This window comes from Arabidopsis thaliana, chromosome 3 (assembly GCF_000001735.4).
Source record: "Arabidopsis thaliana chromosome 3, partial sequence".
Classification (NCBI taxonomy): Eukaryota; Viridiplantae; Streptophyta; class Magnoliopsida; order Brassicales; family Brassicaceae; genus Arabidopsis; species Arabidopsis thaliana.
In genome coordinates, this window is record NC_003074.8 from 624530 (window position 1) to 645697 (window position 21168).

At 37.4% G+C, this 21168-nt stretch overlaps 6 protein-coding genes and 1 long non-coding RNA gene across 16 annotated transcripts; 3 read left to right on the forward strand and 4 right to left on the reverse strand.

The window, feature by feature from the left end:
• Window positions 1-633: 633 nt before the first annotated feature.
• On the reverse strand, window positions 634-2962 carry AT3G02860 (zinc ion binding protein). Of its 2 annotated transcripts, none has more exons than NM_111154.4 (7): window positions 2540-2962; window positions 2305-2404; window positions 1946-2105; window positions 1470-1749; window positions 1200-1275; window positions 1059-1105; window positions 634-956 (listed from the first exon to the last, which is right to left on the reverse strand). In NM_111154.4, the coding sequence occupies exons 1-7, from the start codon at window positions 2626-2628 to the stop codon at window positions 770-772; spliced, it is 939 nt and encodes a 312-aa protein (NP_566185.1). In that variant the 5' UTR covers window positions 2629-2962; the 3' UTR covers window positions 634-769. The 2 variants fall into 2 exon arrangements, with proteins under 2 accessions (NP_566185.1, NP_850505.1); NM_180174.2 differs by having other exon boundaries at window positions 1470-1752; window positions 2540-2838.
• Window positions 2963-2982: 20 nt separating this feature from the next.
• VTC4 (Inositol monophosphatase family protein) lies at window positions 2983-5396 on the reverse strand. 3 transcript variants are annotated; one of them, NM_111155.3, is made up of 12 exons: window positions 5141-5396; window positions 5002-5057; window positions 4866-4916; window positions 4661-4741; window positions 4473-4576; window positions 4291-4375; window positions 4095-4149; window positions 3918-3961; window positions 3761-3829; window positions 3570-3670; window positions 3402-3458; window positions 2983-3312 (listed from the first exon to the last, which is right to left on the reverse strand). In NM_111155.3, the coding sequence occupies exons 1-12, from the start codon at window positions 5151-5153 to the stop codon at window positions 3213-3215; spliced, it is 816 nt and encodes a 271-aa protein (NP_186936.1). In that variant the 5' UTR covers window positions 5154-5396; the 3' UTR covers window positions 2983-3212. The 3 variants fall into 3 exon arrangements, with proteins under 3 accessions (NP_186936.1, NP_001118558.1, NP_001030626.1); NM_001125086.1 differs by having other exon boundaries at window positions 5002-5048; window positions 5141-5316; NM_001035549.1 differs by having other exon boundaries at window positions 3918-3955; window positions 5141-5316.
• Window positions 5397-5706: 310 nt separating this feature from the next.
• AT3G01195 lies at window positions 5707-6223 on the reverse strand. Its single transcript, NR_140813.1, has 2 exons — window positions 6077-6223; window positions 5707-5993 (listed from the first exon to the last, which is right to left on the reverse strand). It is a non-coding gene; the product is annotated as an other RNA (long non-coding RNA).
• Window positions 6224-7294: 1071 nt separating this feature from the next.
• ILR1 (Peptidase M20/M25/M40 family protein) lies at window positions 7295-9545 on the forward strand. Of its 3 annotated transcripts, NM_111156.3 has the most exons (5): window positions 7295-7823; window positions 7918-8043; window positions 8292-8606; window positions 8699-8827; window positions 8932-9545. In NM_111156.3, the coding sequence occupies exons 1-5, from the start codon at window positions 7464-7466 to the stop codon at window positions 9328-9330; spliced, it is 1329 nt and encodes a 442-aa protein (NP_186937.1). In that variant the 5' UTR covers window positions 7295-7463; the 3' UTR covers window positions 9331-9545. The 3 variants fall into 3 exon arrangements, with proteins under 3 accessions (NP_186937.1, NP_001325526.1, NP_001325525.1); NM_001337440.1 differs by having other exon boundaries at window positions 8292-8827; NM_001337439.1 differs by having other exon boundaries at window positions 8699-9545.
• Window positions 9546-9935: 390 nt separating this feature from the next.
• Window positions 9936-12755, forward strand: AT3G02880 (Leucine-rich repeat protein kinase family protein). Its single transcript, NM_111157.5, has 3 exons — window positions 9936-11580; window positions 11768-12085; window positions 12179-12755. Exons 1-3 carry the CDS (start codon window positions 10290-10292, stop codon window positions 12451-12453), a joined length of 1884 nt encoding a protein of 627 aa, NP_186938.1. The 5' UTR covers window positions 9936-10289; the 3' UTR covers window positions 12454-12755.
• A 636-nt stretch (window positions 12756-13391) lies between these two features.
• Window positions 13392-14713, reverse strand: GASA5 (GAST1 protein homolog 5). Of its 2 annotated transcripts, NM_111158.4 has the most exons (3): window positions 14405-14649; window positions 14211-14244; window positions 13392-13975 (listed from the first exon to the last, which is right to left on the reverse strand). In NM_111158.4, exons 1-3 carry the CDS (start codon window positions 14480-14482, stop codon window positions 13794-13796), a joined length of 294 nt encoding a protein of 97 aa, NP_566186.1. In that variant the 5' UTR covers window positions 14483-14649; the 3' UTR covers window positions 13392-13793. The 2 variants fall into 2 exon arrangements, with proteins under 2 accessions (NP_566186.1, NP_001326793.1); NM_001337441.1 differs by lacking the exon at window positions 14211-14244 and having other exon boundaries at window positions 13478-13975; window positions 14405-14713.
• A 926-nt stretch (window positions 14714-15639) lies between these two features.
• Window positions 15640-21163, forward strand: AT3G02890 (RING/FYVE/PHD zinc finger superfamily protein). Of its 4 annotated transcripts, NM_001337442.1 has the most exons (14): window positions 15640-15842; window positions 16254-16301; window positions 16487-16796; window positions 16901-17116; window positions 17270-17355; window positions 17459-17553; window positions 17638-17931; window positions 18043-18444; window positions 18549-19143; window positions 19224-19454; window positions 19568-19692; window positions 19950-20140; window positions 20334-20481; window positions 20590-21163. In NM_001337442.1, exons 3-14 carry the CDS (start codon window positions 16557-16559, stop codon window positions 20772-20774), a joined length of 2808 nt encoding a protein of 935 aa, NP_001325442.1. In that variant the 5' UTR covers window positions 15640-15842; window positions 16254-16301; window positions 16487-16556; the 3' UTR covers window positions 20775-21163. The 4 variants fall into 4 exon arrangements, with proteins under 4 accessions (NP_001325442.1, NP_186939.2, NP_001325443.1 ...); NM_111159.3 differs by having other exon boundaries at window positions 16487-17116; NM_001337444.1 differs by having other exon boundaries at window positions 15658-15842; window positions 16487-17116; window positions 19568-20140.
• The last annotated feature ends 5 nt before the right edge of the window (window positions 21164-21168 follow it).

A 21168-nucleotide genomic window follows, 5' to 3' on the forward strand; every position in this document is an offset into this window, starting at 1 on the left:
CATTAACCGACCTTTGCTTTGGCTGTTCTCTCTCTCTTTGTTTTGTGGACTCCTTTTCAAGTTATAAACAAGATAACATAACCCTTTTTTTTTTGGTTATGCATATATCTTGATTTAAATATTTCAAATGTCAATGGTTTATAGTGGAAAGCCTAATGCATTTTTTTTATAAGTTATATAAGCATATGGTTGGTAATCACAAATAGTCCAAAAATTCACAAAAAAATATGAATATGTTTAGTTAGTGGTCTTCTTCCTTCTTCAATACTTGACCCCTAATTAGTTTCTCGACATATTTGACCCCTAATTGGTTTCTGGAATTGTCTCAATTATTTATTATTCCACATGTATTTGTTTAACAATAATAAGAGTTTTAACTTTAAAGATGATTGTTAAATTTACCACTTTCGTCATTATGTTTTGTGCCACCAAATGATCAATATCTGAAACATTCTCACTCAAAACTAGAATGATACGACCACCAGTCATAATCACTTTTTTTTTTTTAGTTTATCACCTGAAACTGGTCGGAACTGCCACAGTTTCAGGTTTCATCCCCAGATATTTCGGCCTTTTTGGCAACTCTGGTTATGAAAATTACGTTCTTGAATTATACCCATTAACCGATAACTATACCTCAAATACCAATTGATCCTCTGAAACTGATAATTGTATATATATGAGATTGATTAGTTTTCACTGTATATTCTCATAGAACATTGTATGTTTTACCAGGGTACAGATTTTTAAACAGTCTTTTCTAGTTTATTCAAAGATGTTGAGCTCTCCAATCAACAGCAGAATCCTCGTCATCCTCCTCATCGCTGGGCGATTCTTCTTCTGTCTTCTTCGGCTTTTTAACAGACCCCTCAGAGGTTTTACTGCGCTTCGCTAATCTTGCCGCTTTAAGTTCCATTTTCTTCCTCTTCAGAATCTCTACTTTCTCTTTGTATGATCTGCAGAATAAGATTAAAAGGAGAAGCCAAGTGTTTACTTAATCTTAAACAAGTCTCAACATTTCCATCTTCTTGCTATAACAAAGTAATGAATCAAATTACCTTTGCTCTCGTTGTTCCTCCTCTTCTATAGTTTCCGCAGCATCAACCTGACAATTAGAGTGCGAGAAAAGCGATTTTAAGTTTAAGAAAGAGCTTATGATACTGTCAGCAATTTATCATAGTGACAGAAAGTTATCTGACCTCTTCTTCTTCCATGCGGCTATCCACTACCTGCAAATCATCTTGTATCAACTTCTCAAATTCTTTATATTCATCCCTGTAAGAAGATCCATGTTTATATAAGTTCACGAAGAGAATTCTTAGGTACAAACCCATAAGATCATATGAACCATTCAAATTGAGAATGTAGGAAAGTAACTGGATCACAAGGTCCACAACAATGAGGTTTCACTTTGATTTTCTGCATCTGGAAAAGTAAAAGCAACAAAAAAAAAAAGAGAAGAAACTCACTTGATATCTGGTTTGACGAGCTTGATTCCATGGGCAAGCAGGTCAGCTTCTTTATTATCAAAAAAACCGGTTGGAAGGTTTCCATTCACCATTGGTTTTGTTTCTGGACCAGTGGTCTGTGTCTGACTCTGTTTAGGTTCACTGGTGGTTTTGGTATTTGAAGAATCAGTTTTCTGATTATCAAAGAATCCGGCTGGAAGAGGTCCCTTTGACTTATTTGTTTCAGATCCTATAGTGTGCTTTGATTGCTCTAAATTCTTGGATTTTGCTGGTTCTACTTCTGCTGCACATATATTTGATCAATAAGTTTTTTTTTTCGATTGACGAATGAAACTATCATCAATCTTTCAAAAAACCTAAGACTAGAGCCTTTAAGCATGGCATCCACATAACTAGCACCTAAACCAAAAGCCTTCTACTAAGAAAATTATTCGAAAAAGATAAGAACAAGAAGAGGAAAGTGCATTAGTCATTACCTCTAGCAGGCTCACGATTTTCGAAGAAATTTGGCGGAAGACCAGATGATGTCTGAGAATTGGATGATTTAGCCAAAGCTTCAATTTTCGTTGGCCGAGTTTCAGCAGGTTTGCTACCCCGTTGGACTCCCGCTGCACTAGCCTTGAGACTATCAATGGCCTGTCCAAACGTTACATTACGAAAGCTAAGTTAATAAGATTAAAGAACATAAAACAGAGAATCTAACGCATAAAATCATATAAGAGCATGAAATCTACCTATCTTCAATGTATGTAATTTATCAAATATCCCATTGTTGTTACTCAGGTTATAAGAGATTGTGAAGTAAAGCTTATGGAGCAGAAGACACTAAGTTTACCTCGTGGTGCTTACGAGAAGCTTGATGTACATCCCAGAGTGATTCAGATTTCAAGACGACATTGCAAACTCGACACACAGGCTGGTCTGATTCGTTGTACCTACAAATCCAAAGAACAAACTCTTCATCCCAACTACAGCTCAAGCCCAATCCCCAGAACCCACAAATATTTGGAATTGTAGAAACCCAGAAGTGACATCGAAACGAAGAGAAGAAGAAGCTAACAACGGTTTACCTAACGAGAGGAGAATCTATGCGGGTGTCTTTCTTCTTGGCGTTGAGTTTAGACCGGAACATGGCCTTCTTCTTCGCTTGAGCATCCATCACTCTCCTTCGTAGCAACCCACGCAACTCCCAAATTATCACAACCTCGCAAGGAATACGAAGATCTGAGAAATTTGTTCTATTCAAATCAAACCCTAAGTCCTTAGAGGAGGACAACAGTCACCGTGAGAATCAAAATTCCTCCCTCCGTTCTTCTCCGCAATCTCTTCTCTTTTACGGGTCGGGTCGATCCAACTCGGGATTAGACTTGAGACTTTCGGGATGCTTCTGGGTCGTTAGTCGTAACTGGGCCGGACTCATTATCCCCATTTTCCTCTGTTGTTAATTTAGTATGGATCACAAAATACCTTAAACTCCACCTTTTATAAAAAAAAAAAAAATGCAAACTCGATTACAAAGATCAACTACATGGAAGAACAGAATTATATCATTCAATACCAAACATATGATTTTTTTTTAATTGAATTCACAAAGGGTAGCAGAAAGAAAATAGTTTTTTTTTTTTCTCAACAATTGAGTTTGTTTTCTTTCTACCGAAAAGAAATATTCAATAATGTTAAGTTTTTGAATTGAGTTTGATCATATAAGGTTGAGACCATATTGTAAAATAATAACAGATGACTTCATGCCCCTGTAAGCCGCAACGCCTCAGCGAATAACTCCTTGAGAGAAGCGTTTGAAGCCGCGATCCTCTGCGATGTTATGTCCAAATCTTTACCGGATCTGATGAACAAAGACGACATAAAACAGTTAGTTATAATCAGTTGGACGGTTTGAGAGTGAGTGTGTTTGGTTTAATCTCAAACTCTTACGGATCAAAGATGAGTCCACCAGCTTCTTTCACGATAACAATTCCTGCTGCAATGTCCCTGTGAAAGATTTGATATTATTATGCCATCATCAGGATCTAATTTTGTTTGTACAAGAAAGAAATCCCCTTTTTTAATCCAAGCAAGGAAAAAAAAAAGAAGACAATTTACCATGGACCACCGAAACCGAGCTCGTAGAAGATATCAACCCTTCCACACGCAACGCCACAGAGGTCCAGTGCACACGAACCACTCATCCTAAGGGACCTGACCTGATGAATGAAGGACACAACAATCATGAGTTTTGGCAGAGACTAGAACCAAATTGGTGGAGTTCCAAATATCTATCGATAAACTTTTACCTTGGTTAGCAAACTGTTGATTCTGTTGGTTGTATCGTCTAATGTAGCTTTATCTCGTTTAGTACCCGCCTATATTCAATTGGTCACATTAGCGATGAGAGGAGGCTTCATAGCAATCTAGTTTTAGTAGTCTAACACAAAGGAGCCAGATTTTTACCTCTGTCACGAGCAAAGCGGTTAAAAGTTCGCTTTGAGCTGACACTGCAAAAAGAACATTGTTTGAGTTGAAAAGAAGGAAGAGAACTCAAGTCTCTGAACAAGTGATAGCTATACTCCGGATGCCATAAAAAGAGATCAAGAAATTTTTTATTAGGTCTCTAGAACAAGTGCTAACCTTTGATTCGCTTTCCATTCAAGAATGCTCCTTTCCCTTGGACACCGGTGAATAGCTGTTTGATCATTAGATATTATGTAAGAATTGAGAAAAATCTTGAAACATGCATGTACAGAGCACCATCAAGGAAACTATGTATAATGGTAAGTTGTAACGATCGAAGAAACTTGAAACAATGGAATACACAATCTTTTACCTCTTCCATAATAGGATTATAAACAACTCCAACAACAGGGACTTTTCCAATCGTAAGTCCAATGGAAACACACACGAAAGGGAACCTACAAAAAAAAAACAGCATTTGTTTTTGTTTTTGATGAAATGGGCAAATGAAACACACAGGTCATTCAAATGGGAATTGATCAATAATGATAATACCCGTGAACGAAATTGGTTGTTCCATCAAGAGGATCAACAATCCAAGTTGGTTCGTCAGTTAGTTCTGTCACACCAAATGCAGCTGTAGTTTCTTCTCCTATGAACTAATAAATTATAGCAAAACTCTAATGATCAACGCGAGGAAGAAGCCAACAAAATGGGAATTCAAAAGAAGAAATAATCACCACCTTGTGATTGGGAAAGAGCTGCTTGAGATGATTAAACACAAGTTCTTCACATCCTTTATCAGTCTCTGTCACCAAATCCACCTAAAAGCAACAATTTAAGGAGCCATAGAAGATAATTTCAAAAAAAAAATTGACACTCTTAAGTAGCCATTCCCACTTATTGAGTGATTGAAACATTATCTGAGCGGAGGAAAGAAACAAAAACCTGGCCTTTGTGTTCAACATGTTTAGTCTCGTAAAACCCTTTACGAATGATCTGCAGAACGCAAACCAAAAGGAGCCAGATTAAATAACGATTAGCCAAAATATCGATCAAAACTCAAGGAGATCGAAAGATAGACCTGTCCAGCTTTTTTAGCGGCATCAATGGCGGCAGCCAAAAACTGATCTAGAGAATCTGCGTCAAATCAATGTCGCCCGAAAGAAAATGAGGAAACAGGGAAATCAAATAAGGTTTGCAGAGATTGATCGTGACTTTACCATTGTCCGCCATTTTCGAGAGAAGACGAAAAGAGTGATGCTTTCTTTACTTTGGGATGTGTTTCAGAGAAAACCAAAAGTTACGGTTTTTGTGGTTAGGCACAGAGCGAATATTCGAGGCATCTAATCTTATACTGTATTATATTAATTACCCAATTAGGCATCCGAAATCACCCAATAATCACGGTCCGATATGGGAAATAAGAGGATTTCAGAAAATCCGTTATACAAAAAGCTAACCAATGATCATTTGAAGATTAGATTTCACCTCAATTTTATCATCCAACTTTCTCTTGACAAAACCCGCATTCTGTAATCAGTTCTCTTTTCCGGGTCGGACAGACCCGAGTCGGGTTTGGACTTGAGACTATTGGACTGGACTCCTTATTCTGAATATGGGCCGGAATTCTTTTTTTTTAGAACAAGTGCATAACACGGAAGGAAAAAGATGTTCTAATTTATTCTGAATATGGGGCCGGAATGATATTGGTGCATACTTGTCTTTCTCTGGCTGGTTCACTTACATTGATGAGAAAAATGCGAAGAACACTTTGAAATCGGTTTGTGATCAAGAGACAAAGGAACAATCGTCTACTGCTTCTGCCGTTGTGTGGACAAGAAAAACTCATTCAACACCAAAATTATGTTGTTTTATTTTTCCGATATTTTACATTTTGTCTTATAAATCTCATGATATAACAGTAGCCCCTTTCTGAGAAGAGATTTGTTTTGCATACTTGTGTAATTTACATTTAAAAAAAACACAGATCAACAGAAGAACAGAACTAAACACTAACACTCTAAACGAGACCACCTCTCCAACACGAGACATCAAACGCCACACATACACAATCTCTGCAACCTAAGAACAGAACTAAACACTAACACTCTACAATCTACTTGTTCATTCTTGAGAAATCAAAAGTCTCTATTCACCTTCTTCTTCTTTCTTCTTCTTCGAGAGAAACGAAAATCAACAATCTTTTTCATCTATTTCTCTTTGGAGAAGAGAAGCAAAGCATAGAAATGTCCATCACTTTATATTATTTGTTGTATTCTCCATTCATAGGCAAAGAGAGAGAGAAAGATGTCTTCATCATAGCTAAGCTTTTGGTTGCCTTAGAGATAGTCTCGACCTTTCTCTCGTTCCAAGACAGCGATGACGCTCTCTGCTGCTCTCGGCGGAAGATACAGCCAGTCCCAACGTACATGGACTTTGAAGTAGGTACTAACATGAACGTAGACAGTGTTGTGGTTAGTATACTTTTGAGGATCGGATCATCAACCTTATCAGTTGATTCTTCAACTTAATTAAACTCATTATATAAAAAACAAAATATTTATGTGACCGTTAAGAACTTAATTGTGAAAGAAGAGGAAATAACAGAGAAAAAAGGGAATTGTAATGTGACCGTTAATTGTGATTAGCAATATCCCTTTTTCTCTCAAATAATAATTGGGGCATTTGCAAATCTTACACTTGACTTCCTTGAAAAGAAAGCCTCTGTTGCGTAATTACAATTTGCATTTTGGTTGTATGTTTGTGATTGTTTCATAGGTCTATTCCACAACTTTTTACCTTTTTTATTTTTTTACTCTCCACAACTTTGTACCTATAACTAAATAATATAAAGTCACAATTTTGTACGGATATTCTGATGTTTCATTAGTCATTTACATTTTTATTGATTATGTTCGCATGTACAGCTACTTTCGTAAACAGCTTCTTTTGTACGAATTGTTCTAGAGAATTTTCGATCATAATCAAAATATAAACAAAATGTTTAACAATGCGCTTCAAATAGGTGGGCCTTTGTTATAAGTAATTTAAAAGTCGAAGAACCCAATGGCCTATATGTCAATCAAATACATGGGCCTATGTTATAAGGAATTAAAAATTTAAGAACCTTAAAGGCCTACATGTGATTCTCACAACTCTAATTCATGCCATGTTTTATTTTAAAAGTGTTAATTTTCATTAACATAAATGGTAAAATCGTGTATTAAACGTACTAATTCATTTCAAGTAAATATTCCTTTTATACCGTAAATATACTACATTGTATCATTTTCATATTTTATCTTTGGTATTTCATTATTTTCTTCACATTACAACCATAAATTATGAATTTCACATTAGAGGCGTATACGTATTTAAAAACGATTAAAAGAGTTTCCAAAAACGTGTGTAAATTACGTACTATATAAATATTAAAAATGGATCGGTGATCCAACTCCTTCTCCTTCATCATCATCGTATTCACCGTTGTCCTTTCTTTCATTGACACTTGCCAGTTTACATCGACAAACAAAAGAAATCAGAATGGATTTCTCAGGGAGCTTCTTTGTCATCTTCGTTACCTTCTTCTTTCTCCCTCCTCTGTCTTCAGCTGGGAGCTACGATTCTGGTTCGGGTCTCGAGTCACTCGCTCGCGGGATGCTTCATTCAGCCAAGGATCCTGAGTTCTTCGAGTGGATGAGAGGAATTAGGAGAAAGATTCATGAGAACCCAGAGACAGGGTTTCAGGAGTTCAAAACGAGTCAACTCGTTCGAGACGAGCTTGACTCGCTTGGAGTGAAGTATAAGTATCCTGTGGCGAAGACTGGCGTCGTCGCTTGGATCGGATCCTGTTCGAAACCTGTTTTCGGACTTAGAGCCGACATGGACGCACTTCCGTTACAGGTTTGAAATCTAATAATCAAAGTTCCGATTTTTACTCTGATTTTTAGATTGCTTTGTTTGACTAATGAATTTGAAAAAATGGGGACAAAAAAAGGAATTAGTGGAATGGGAATCGAAAAGTAAAGTAGATGGAAAGATGCATGCTTGTGGTCATGATACTCATGTTGCTATGCTTCTTGGTGCTGCTAAGCTTCTTCAAACCACAAAACACCTCATCAAGGTCTCTCTTTTTTCTCTTTCACTCAATTTATATGTATAATTTTGAATGATTCTGTCTGTGCCCTGCAATTAAAACTCATTTCGATGTGGGTTAGTGTTTTCTAAGATTCTTAGATATATGTGTGTGTATGTCTTTGATTGCTAATTGTTATGTGTGTGTGTTTTCTAGAGTTGTTAGTGTGTGTGTCTTATGAGAGTTTGGTGAATCTTATGAGGGTTTTGAACGAAAACACAATTTTTTTGCAACAGGGGACAGTAAAACTTGTGTTTCAACCAGGCGAGGAAGGTTATGCAGGTGCTTATGAAATGCTAAAAGACGAGATTCTAGACGACTTAGATGGGATACTCAGTGTTCATGTCTTTCCATCGATCCCATCAGGTGGTATTGGTTCTAGGCCTGGGACCGTTCTTGCAGGTGCAGGATTGTTTACAGTCACGGTTCACGGTCAAGGTAGCCACGCAGCTACACCGCACTTCTCTAAAGACCCGGTTCTTGCAGCTTCTTCCGCTGTTGTTGCCTTGCAACAGATTGTTTCGCGGGAACTGGATCCACTCGAAGCTGGTGTAAGTTTGCTTTCCACTTTCAAAGCATTGGTGTTTGATGAATCAGAATCTTGGCTGAAATCAGCGGAGATTGGTTTTTTTATGTTTCTCAGGTGGTTACAGTTGGATATATTGAAGGAGGTCATGCTCAAAACGTAATACCGCAGAGTGCGAAATTTGGAGGTACTTTCAGAAGCTTAAGCAACGATGGGCTTCTATTTATCCAAAGACGGATCAAAGAGGTAAAGAGATTGTTTTTTACACCATTTTTCTATACAATCTTGTTCTACTATTCGAATAATGTAGGTCCCTAACCCTGTTTAAATGTTTCTTGATGATGATGCAGATTTCAGAGGCACAAGCATCGGTATACCGATGCAAAGCAGAAGTAAACTTCGAAGAGAAAAAGCCGTCGCTTCACCCGGTAATGAATAACGACGAGGGCTTATACGAGCACGGTAAAAAAGTAGCGGAAGCGATGATTGGAAAGAATAACTTCCATGATTTCCCGGTGACAATGGGAGGAGAGGATTTCAGCTTCTTCACTCAAAAGACTAAGGCTGCGATTTTCGTGCTGGGGGTAAAGAATGAGACGCTAGGCGCTGGTAAGCCGCTTCACTCGCCTTACTTCTTTGTTGATGAAGAAGCTCTTCCTGTTGGGGCTGCTCTTCACGCAGCTATGGCCGTTTCTTATTTGGACGAACATGGTCATAGCCATGAAGAAGAGGTTAAGAGTGAATTATAGAAGGTGTTGGGAGAAAATCAGCTTATATTAGTCATCATCTATTTGTATTTGAACTTGAAAGTTAGGTGAGGTTAGGTTTCGGGTTGGGAAGAATGTTTGTTAATAGTCACGAGAAACCAACCACTTCTATTAAAATAAATTTGATGTAAGAGTTTTAAAAATTGAACAATTGAAATCTTCAAAATGAATACCACTTCTTAAGTTCTCTGTTGACCATTTCTATTACCTTCCTTTCAAATTGATACAACAAATACATAAAAAAAAAAAAAAAATGTCTATGGTACAAACTTATATCAGAAATAAAAACGGTGTCGGAGAGGCTAATCTTTGTTTGTCAACGGTAGCTCAGACACATTTGACAGACCTGGCATGTCTTTGGTCACACTCAACCTGCAAAAAAAAAAAACATAAAAGAAACAAAACGATAACGACCATTAATTTTTTAATTAGACCTAATTTATTGATCTAATACAAAAGAAAGGAAAAACAGAGGTCGTTTAAACGTCTACAAAAAACATTACTGCAGTGATTTATTGTCATTTATGTAACGCAAATATAGTTGACTCTGATAAAATTGTTACAACTAGTATTCATAAGTCATAACCTTATAATTAATTAATTATCTTTCTGTAAATTAGCTGTCAAATTAAATACATAAGATTCTCTTTTAACTTTTTTGTCAAAAAGGAAATATTCCAATTAGTAACTTTTCTTTTTTTCCTTTTTCTCTGCAATTATGACCATTTTCTCTCTCTTAGCCGGCTCTAGAGAGAGAAGAAAGACAGAGCTGAAACTCTTGTAAACCAAAAAACACAAAAGTCTCTTTGTTCAAACACTCGTTTACGCGTAGCCGAAATAAATTTTCCAAAAACCCATATCCGAAAAAGTCGATATATTTATTGAATTTTTGGAACCAAGGAGACGAAGAATTTACACGGTTTTTGAAGAAGAAGAAGAAGATGAAGTATAAGCGTAAGCTAAGTCTCTCTGTTGTCTTCCTCTTTGTCTTCTATCTCGCTGCGGTGACTTCAGATCTAGAGTCTGACCGGAGAGCTTTACTCGCTGTTCGTAACAGTGTCCGTGGCCGTCCTTTGCTATGGAACATGAGTGCTTCTTCTCCTTGTAATTGGCACGGAGTCCACTGCGATGCGGGTCGGGTCACGGCTCTCCGATTACCCGGATCTGGTTTATTCGGTTCTTTACCAATCGGTGGTATTGGTAATCTAACCCAGCTTAAGACTCTTTCTCTCCGGTTCAATTCTCTCTCTGGTCCTATCCCTTCGGATTTCTCCAACCTTGTTCTCCTCCGTTACTTGTATCTTCAAGGTAATGCCTTTTCCGGTGAGATTCCGTCGCTTCTCTTCACGCTTCCGAGCATAATCAGAATCAATCTAGGGGAGAATAAATTCTCGGGTCGGATCCCGGATAATGTCAATTCTGCGACCCGGTTGGTTACTCTGTATTTGGAGAGGAATCAACTCTCTGGTCCGATCCCTGAGATCACGCTTCCTCTTCAGCAATTCAATGTTTCTTCTAATCAGTTAAACGGGTCTATTCCGAGTTCGTTGTCGTCTTGGCCTCGAACTGCTTTTGAAGGTAACACTCTCTGTGGGAAGCCTTTAGACACTTGTGAGGCAGAGAGCCCCAATGGTGGTGACGCTGGAGGACCCAATACGCCGCCGGAGAAGAAAGATAGCGACAAGTTATCCGCCGGAGCTATTGTCGGGATTGTGATCGGATGTGTTGTTGGTCTGTTACTGCTTCTTTTGATTCTGTTCTGTCTCTGTAGAAAGAGAAAGAAAGAAGAGAACGTTCCATCTAGGAATGTTGAAGCTCCTGTCGCTGCTGCGACTTCCTCCGCTGCTATACCAAAGGAAACGGTGGTTGTTGTCCCGCCGGCTAAGGCTACGGGGTCGGAGAGTGGTGCGGTGAATAAAGATTTGACCTTTTTCGTGAAATCTTTCGGGGAATTCGATTTGGATGGATTGTTGAAGGCTTCAGCTGAGGTTCTTGGGAAAGGAACAGTTGGGTCGTCGTATAAGGCAAGCTTTGAGCATGGGTTAGTGGTGGCTGTGAAACGGTTAAGAGATGTTGTGGTGCCTGAGAAAGAGTTCAGAGAGAGATTGCATGTTTTGGGATCAATGAGTCATGCCAATCTCGTGACTCTGATCGCTTACTATTTCAGCCGTGACGAGAAGCTTCTTGTCTTTGAGTACATGTCTAAAGGAAGCTTGTCTGCGATATTGCACGGTATAGAATAGTAATCTCCATTTGTGCATTTGTTTATTTTTAGGGTTCTTAGTTTAGCTGATGCTAGTTTGTGATCTTGATGGACCTGGTTTGGCTAAAATTGACACTGATTACTGAATTGTTTCATAGTTAGTTTATCTTATGTGTCTTCAAGCTCGGTTTTGAAGCTCTTTTAATGGATTTGTAGGGAACAAAGGAAACGGGAGAACTCCGTTGAACTGGGAAACCAGAGCCGGTATAGCCTTAGGAGCTGCAAGAGCGATTAGCTACCTACATTCGCGTGATGGGACAACTTCTCATGGAAACATTAAGTCCTCGAACATACTATTATCTGACTCCTATGAAGCTAAGGTCTCTGATTACGGTCTTGCTCCCATCATTAGTTCTACATCTGCACCTAACCGTATTGATGGCTACCGTGCCCCTGAAATCACTGATGCTCGCAAAATATCCCAAAAAGCTGATGTCTATAGCTTTGGCGTCCTAATCCTTGAATTACTCACAGGTAACAAACAATCAAGGATAGATATATCTTTTTAACTGCTTTTTTTGCAATTGCTGTGGTTTCTAGGTTTTAACATGGAACATTACATTGCAGGTAAGTCTCCAACGCATCAGCAGTTGAATGAAGAAGGCGTAGATTTGCCGAGATGGGTCCAATCTGTTACCGAGCAACAAACACCGTCCGATGTGCTTGATCCCGAGCTCACAAGGTACCAACCTGAGGGCAATGAGAACATCATTCGTTTATTGAAGATCGGTATGAGCTGTACGGCTCAGTTCCCAGATAGTCGTCCTTCGATGGCTGAAGTCACCAGACTCATTGAGGAGGTTTCTCATTCATCTGGCTCCCCAAATCCTGTATCCGACTGATTTTTTGGGGGTCTAAATTGATTGATTTGAATATTGTTTGGGGTCAAGTTGCAATTTCTTGAATAGTGTCGACCCCACTTCCCGCCTTTTTTCTACTTCTTCTTCTTTGTTCTTGTTCTAGTTTGTTCGTTAATTCTTGAGCCTCAAATTGAGATGAGACCTATCAGTTTCTTTTTTTCTTTCTTTCTACTTTTCTTTATTTCCAAAGTTTTAAAAATGTCTATAAAACTATTGCTTTTGCTAATTTTTGTATAAATATATAGTTGATTGCGTGTGAATAAATTGGTTTTTGTTTTCTTCTTTACACATCTTATCCCAGAATCCTAGTCAACGATTCAGCCAAAAAACAATGTCAACGAGTTTTATTTTTTATCGCCGTCCAAAATTTTGAGCCAAAAACAAAGTCAACGACAAAAGTGGTCATGAATATCGTCTCACGATTGACTGACAAATACTTCACGATTTGATTAGATATGAAGTTTTATAATGTGAAGTTGGTAACCACTAACTAATAACCCTACTTCACAGGAGAAAGAAAAAACATTTTAGATATGAAAAAACAACATTGACCCAGAAAGATATATATTTGCTTAGAGATTTTGTATGAAAGAATTACTAGTGCTGATAAACTATTTAGTTCAAGCTTAAAGGGAAATCGATTAGATAATTTTTCGAATTATTTGAAGAAAACATATTGTGATCTGGACTTATAATTTTTCATGTGATATACCATTTACACCGAGTCATGGGCAGTTGCCACAACTTTATCTCATGTTCCAACTCGTACCAGACTGGGTACATATGCACATGGGGTTCAATAAATTTATTAGTGGGATACTCTTTGACATAAAACACTATTAGGAAAAAATGGAATTAAAACCTATTCATAAATTCATATAATTACGCACGTAAATAATGTTTTTCACAGTAATATTAGAATTTGACCTTAGCAAGTTGATGGTTTTTAAACCGTGGAAGCAAATAGAACATGACTTCCACATACAAACATCATCAACACTAGAGATAAATCATAGATATAGAAAATCATATTTATGACTGAAATATTAACAATTACAACTTAATGGGCTTTATGGCTACATTTTTGTAGGCTCAAATCAATTGATAATGAAGCCCATTTCATAAATATGTAACCATAATAAGTTCGGCCATGACACATTGGGCGGGCTTACACGTATAACAAACACAACAGTTAAGAGCAAAAGACACAAAAAAAGTGTAGAGACAAATCGCCAACTTGTAGAAACAGATTAAAACAGAGTAGTAAGTGTTTGATAATCCAAAACTAGATGAATATTATCAAATATATCTAAAAAGAAGTTTTAAGGACATTTTGGACGGCCTTCTTTAGTCTTCCAGTTGTTGTAACATGGACAAGTTTGTTTGTTGCCGAAAGTGCCAGGAGGAACACAAAGACATTTTTTGCAACACTTGAGGCAAAAGAACATGCATGGCTTCTTGTGTGATGTTGCTGAACAACGGAAGCTACACTTTGAGTTGCACTCTACAATTGAAGTTTCCATCAAAAAAGCATATCACAACAAACAAACAAAAAACAAATCATTGAGATCTTTATGTTCATGCTTATAATTCACAGCATACAGTATACTAGAAAACTGACATTTCACAAAATAAACACCATTATTGTTACTTTAAAGTTTATTTATCAACATTATCAATAATTAGTGATTAATAAATTAATATGATCATATGAAACAACAAAAGTTTTGAGTCCGTACGTTGGGGTTTGAGTTTGCCACCACCACGAGCAGCCTGTCATATATATATAAAACTTCAATATCAGAAAACTAATAGCCATTAAATTTTTAAGGAATGTATAGCCTTTGGTCATTTTTACCTCCACGAGCAGCCTGTAATATATAAAACTTCAATATCAGACTTTAATAAACTGAATCTGTTTTGAGTGGTTTACCTGAACGAGGTTGGAGACTGACAATAAAAAGAGAAGAGTCAAGAAGAAAAGAGCATTTCTTCTGATACAATTCGCCATTTTTTTGGTTAAAAAATCTTGATTGCCAATGAATGATTCTTAAGAAACAATAAAACGGATTAAAGATATTTATAGAGAAAATGATTAGTGTGGATTTCCTTCAATGGTATTCAAGAAATTTGGTATTGCCAATGTTCATGCCGTGATTCTGGGGAAGTAGGTCATTTTAATTTCTAATTACGTACCACACTTGTCGTTTTTGTCTCTTAGACAATGTCAAAGACTCAACAGTGTAAATTACTAATCACTAATTACCCACGTATAGAGAACCAAAAGACTAAAATCTTGCCTTGGAAAAAAAAAAAAAAAACATTTCTCTCAGTGAAAATTGGAAAATTATATTGTGTAGTTGACTAGTGTCTAAACGCTCTGTTTGGAAAATGAAAATGTCACTAATGATAATATCTGTATATAGAAAGGGGAAAATAAGCGAGTTTAGGAAATTAATTAAGCTAATTGTGAAGTGCGACTAAAAAGAAAAAAAAGTGTAATAGAAAGCGAAAAATGCGGCGAAGTTGAGCATGTGATCTTTGTGGGCCATTTCATTGATTTTTTGTTTTGTCATATTATTTGTGTTTTTAGTTTTAATGTAAAAAAAATCTGATTAATTTTAAAAGGACTGGACAATTATTAATGGACATCACCATAAAATCTGTGACCATAAATTTTTATAAAAGGCCCATTAGCCCAACGGTTTTCCAATTACAGAATTTGGGCTGAAACGGCCGAAAATAATCTTAGGATGACGAAATGGCCATTTTGAAATTCTCTTCTTCGTTTGGTCTATTATTTTATTTTTTAACGTTAACGGCCTAACAAGTTTTCCTAACTTAAAGATAAGTGGGAACAGATAAAACAATTAAAATTAACTTCCAATGAAATTACCAAATTAACAATTAAGTTAATAATGTAATTCTAAATTAGGCTTAAGAAGAAAACTTAAATATTTATGTTTATATAATTATCTGTCAGAAGTGCAGAATTCTTATTTTTCCAGAGTAGAGAGGAGTGCTTTCATGGCGGTAAAAGGTAAAATACTAATCACTGTAAAAATCTCTTAACTCTTGCGTTGTGTTTAATACTAATAGACTAAAATTAGTAATTAATTTATAAATAATTGCGTGTGTATATGCACGTATGTCCGTACGTATCTACGTGTAGGTCCTAGATATAGAGAATCCTTGAGGTGGCTATTTAATAGCAGCTCTCATTATCTGGGCTCTGTGTTTTGAGGAAAAGCGATTTATCGAGAAACGAACTTAGGGCCACGCCAGAGAGAGAGAGAGAGAGAGAGAGGGAAATCGAATCTGGATTTTAGAGGAACTAGGGTTTGTATTTGTACTGCGAAAATCAATTAATGGTAAGTTTAGGGTTTTGTTTCTTCTCGATTGGCTCATGCTGATAGTGATTAAGATGATGATTGCGGAAATCCAAATGTCGAGGAAGATGATTTTGAGACCTCAACAATGCAATCTTATACTCTGATTTTTCGGAGTTTTTAGAGACTAATTTGCTTGATTATCGTTAGATTCCTTGTTTTCTGGAGTTATAATCGTGATTTTATTCAGAGATTGGTCACTGTCCTTTGACTTTTCTTTGTTTTTAAAAAAATAGTAAATTATGTGATTTCCTTGAGGGTTCTTAGTTAGAAATTTTGTTCAGTTTGCATGTTATACCAATGTTGTTAAGCAGCATGATTGAATCATCTGGGATTGTGGTTAATGTTTTTGTTGCAGTTATTAATTATGCTCTTTGTTCTTTCTGTTCACAGTTGGATTAGCGGATTAGAAGTCAGTGCTCATCATTTCTGTTGTTTATGGTAAGTTTATCTGTTTTTTGTATTAGCAATTGTTTGGCTTGTTCTTGCTTAAAGATGGATAATTTGTATCGTTTTATGTAAATTTTGTTATTACGAAATAATCTTTCAGTAGATTTTTCCTTTCATGCTTCTTTTTAATTCACTGACACTATTTTCCTAACATTCTCTATATGATTTGCTTGAAGGCTGATAGAAGAGTTGGTAATCGCCCCATGGGTCGCAGAGGTCGTCTTGAAATACAGTCTGGAACTTGTAATGTCTGCTCTGCTCCTTGTTCATCTTGCATGCATCATAATGCGGAATTTTCCGGTTCAAAGTCAGATGAGTCATCAGATGAAAACTCCCATGGTGTACTGGCAAGCCAGTGTTCTTTCAACGGGGACAATCTTTTGCGTTCTTCTGGGGTTAATGCTCCCGGCAGTTCACATAACACTTCTAGTGAAGCGAGCCATCTGGTTAATTCCAATCATGATACTTCATCTGAGAATGCTGAGAGTAAGGAAATTATAAGATCTTCTGATATTTCCCATGGCCCATTATTAGATAGGCCTCACAAAGATCAAGATTCCATGAAGGTAGATTCATGTAATGACCATCAGGCCAGAAGCACTCTAGGGCAGGGAAAAGTCAAGGAAAAGTCAGGAGCAAAGAATAACGAAGAGAAGAAAAATACTTTAACTGGAAGTTCTAAGCATTCAGGACCAAGGGTCGGGAAGTCAGGAGAAAATGTTCTCTTAAATAAGGCAGATGAATCAAACACATCTGCCATGTCTGACAGTGAGAGTGAAAATGATCCTGAAATGCTAGAACTTGATGTAAGTATGCTGTTTTGTCTCATATTAGGAAGAATGAAAGAACACATCTATTTTGTTGGCTGAACTTTTGCCTCTTTTTTTTTTATTAATGTTTACTTTCATCTCCTAGTGACAAAAATCTCAAGTTAAAATGTTCTCTATGTTGTTGAGCAGGTAAAAGTATGTGATACTTGTGGAGATGCGGGTCGTGAGGATTTACTTGCTATCTGTAGTAGATGCAGTGATGGTGCAGAACACACGTAAGCCTGCTTCTGTTCATGGGAAAGAAAAGATCAAGTACTTTTTGAAGAGTGATCACCATTGTCTCTACTAACTATATAGTTGTGTTTTCTTTTGACTCAGCTATTGTATGCGAGTAATGCTTAAAAAAGTTCCTAAGGGTTATTGGCTTTGTGAAGAGTGCAAGTTTGCTGAGAAAGCAGAAAAGCATAAACTAGGTAAAGATACATGTTGTTAGTGCAAAACATTAGGAACTTGTTTTTTTAATTTTTGTCTAACAAAAATTGAGTTGAAGCGTGCAGAAACCAAGCGAAAAAGAGAGAGTGAAGTAAACGTTAATACACAGATCTCCAGCAAAAGGCACATAGATAAATTCGAGGCAGTTCCTGATTCTAAAAGATTGGCAGTTGGGGCTCAAATAGGATCACCCAAGAGATCTGTTCTCCCAAGAATGTCCACTTTATCCCGAGAAACATCATTTAAGGGCTTAGAGAAGCCAACGAGAAAGCTAGCTCATTACTCATCTTTCAATAGCCACTCCAGTGATGACACAGAAAGCACACGATCTACTGACTCACAGCTCCAGTCCCCTAAAGGTAGGACATATGATACAATTTCTCTCAAATGCAGTTCTTCCTTGTTTAATTTGCCGTACTTCTGGTGATTTTGAAGGTTGTATAATATTACCTTGTTTTTTATTTGTATAGGTTCGTTTTTGAAGTCCAATTCGTTTAATTCTTTGAGCTCTAGATCAAAAGTGAGACCAGTGGATGATGATATGCTTCCACGACAGAAGACTGGGAATGAAAATTCTTCCCTTGAAGTAAAGGAAGGATTTTCAAAAAATGTAGGCAAATCAATGTCAAGTAGATGTATTGACGTAGGGAGCTCTAATTGTAATGACTCAAAAGTAAAAGGTTCAAAGCAACTGAAAGATTGGAGCACAGAAGCTAACCCTTCAGCATCCATTTCACGTGGCAATTCATCCATTCCTTATGCAAAAAGTCCCCGTGATTTGAAGGATTTGCAGTCTGATGGTAAACAAGGTAGCTTGTCAAAACAAGCCAGACATCTAAGTCGAAACCGTCTAGAAGATATAGTTGCTTCGGGTATGATGTCCACTGGTTATAGGTTTTTTACTCCATTAGTAAACATTTCTCTGCGTTAAAGATATCATGATTGACACCCAGGGATTTGTTTTTTACCTATGCAGTGGGGGATTCATCTAAGAATGAAAAGTGTAGTTCAAGTGAGCAAATATCAAGTGAAGCGAAATGTAAAGATGAACTGGCACAAGTAGATGGTGTACCCCGGTCGAGGGAATTCAGAGAGGCGGGGGAGAAAACCAAAGATGCTGTTGGTAATCACCAAAAGCGAAATATTGGCGAGGATAATAATAAGGGCAATAGGTTGCGAGCAGCGGTTGATGCTGCACTGCGAAAAAAACCCAGCTTTAGCAAAAACAGAGGGTTGGAGCAATCTGATTTGCCTCCAGTGTCTAATGTGGATTCTGGTTGTAATAAGGCTTTAAAATGTTTGTCCTCAAAGGTGCCGGTCATAAGAGATTGGCCTGTGGGATTCCAAGGATTGCCAGGAGGGCATCCAAATTTACGGACAGACAAGCAGACAAATACAGTAAATGAAAAGCAGTTTACACTCGCTGGTACTGATGCAACGACTGCTTCCCAATCTGTTGAGCCCGAAGTTAACGATCCTTCTGTACAATCGGTCATGAGAGATTTGCCTGTGGCTGCCCCAAATGTTCTGTCGACAACCTCAGCCATCCCAAAGCCTGAGTATATTTGGCAGTATGGTTTCGTTCCTTTTTATGAAGATCACTTTTCTTGTTTAATTACTTCTAGATAAACCTTCTATTTCCTTTGACCAGAGGGGACTTGGAGGTGCAGAAAAGCAGAAATTTGTCAGCAATGCATAGTGGAATACAAGCGTATCTTTCAACCTTAGCTTCACCTAAGGTGGTTGAAGTGGTGAAACAATTTCCTGAAAAAGTCACCTTGAATGAAGTACCCAGGCTTAGTTCATGGCCTGCACAGTTTCAAGATACAGGTGCTAAGGAACAGCATGTGGCTCTTTTCTTCTTTGCCAAGGACATCGAGAGGTAACTGTATATAATTGTGTTTTGTTTCACATGCTTATTCTGTTTTTGGTCGTTTCAATGTTTTATTTCCTAATCCACTGACGAAATATATTAAATGTTATTGTGACACACAGTTATGAGAAAAATTATAAGCCTCTGGTAGATAACATGATTCAGAAAGATTTAGCCCTAAAGGGAAACCTCGAGGGCGTTGAGCTTTTGATATTTGCGTCCAACCAGCTTCCTCAAGATTGCCAGCGTAAGAATGTTAACTAGATTCTTACGATTAAACTTTCTATGTGAAGTTTTTGGAATCTCACTGTCTTTACAATGCTTGCTTACCAAATTAATATCTATTTCTCCCATTGAGAAGCAAATATGGCTCTTTAGTCATGCTAAAACACTCTCTAATAAGTTTCAAAAATGTTTCACTGATGTGTCGTTCCGTATAAATGTAAGGCCTGATCTAACCTGTAGAAAGTCTATTGCTTAGTGCTACATCGATTCTGTTTGCAGGCTGGAACATGTTATTTTTCCTTTGGGGTGTATTCCGAGGAAAAAAAGAGAGTTGCTCTAATCCACCAAAGAACACACCCCTCCCGGCATCTTGTGTTTCGCCAAATCGTGATACCTTTCGCCATGAGAATCCAAGCAACAAAAAGTCTTTGACTGATCGCACATTGAGCAGAATGCAATCGTGTATGAAGGTGGGTTGTTCTAGACTTCTAGTCCTCTGCTAATTATACATTTCTTCTCTGAATTTACATTGGCCATTCAGTTTTCCGCTCTAGTTAAAAAAAATCTTACTCTCAGGTCTGTTTTAGTTTCGAGTTTTCTAGACAGTTGCTATGTCTATCTTAACATCATGCAAATATTGATGCATTCATGGATATGAAACAGGAGGAGGATGCTAAAGAGGGTAAAGCGTGCAGTGGCACTGAGAAGGAGAATGCATTCTCTGTTTCATATGGAGAAGGTGAAGTGGATGTAGAAACTGAGGAAGGAGAGATAGGTGTTAGCCCACAGTTGAAGTATGAGAAGACGGCAGGTAATCAAAAGGATTTGCTTTCAGCTGTAACGAGCTCTGAGAATAATTTCGCTGACCAGGAAAAACTTTTAGCTGTGTTCACGAATCGTCTGTTTTTGGCATTGACAGGGCCTGGGACAGTGAAATCCGCCGACATGAACCAGAGAGTGAACGTGGATGATCTGAATAAAGAAGGGCTGTGTGAAGGTCCAGCGAATAAAAAGCTGAAGACAGTTACAGGAGTAGAAACTGGATGTAGCATTGTCAGGAGGGATACATCTGTTCATAAATTTGCTTCAAGGAAATTCGTCTAGATGGGAACACAAGAAGAAGCAGAATGTGAATACTTGTTTGTTTTTCGTTAGAGACTTCCCTGACAGGTCCTCATAGGAAACATATCTTAAAAAGTAACCAAACTAGTGTCTCTTAATTTTGATTCATTTGTTATCATGAAGAAGACCCAATCACAGCTTTGTTTGTACATATTACGGCGATGGGCAAAAGACATATGACAAGATGTTGATTTTGGTTGACTTGACTGATCTGCTTAAGCTAAAGTGTGTTTTGGCTAATTTCTTTTCTCTCTTCTGTTTATGAATCTTGTTCATTGAAGAGATAGCATCGGTTCATCGAAGCAGTTGATTCGAAAGTGAAATGTTGTGGTGTCATATTTGCGAATTACAAATAATAGGAAGGGTTTTAGCAAAT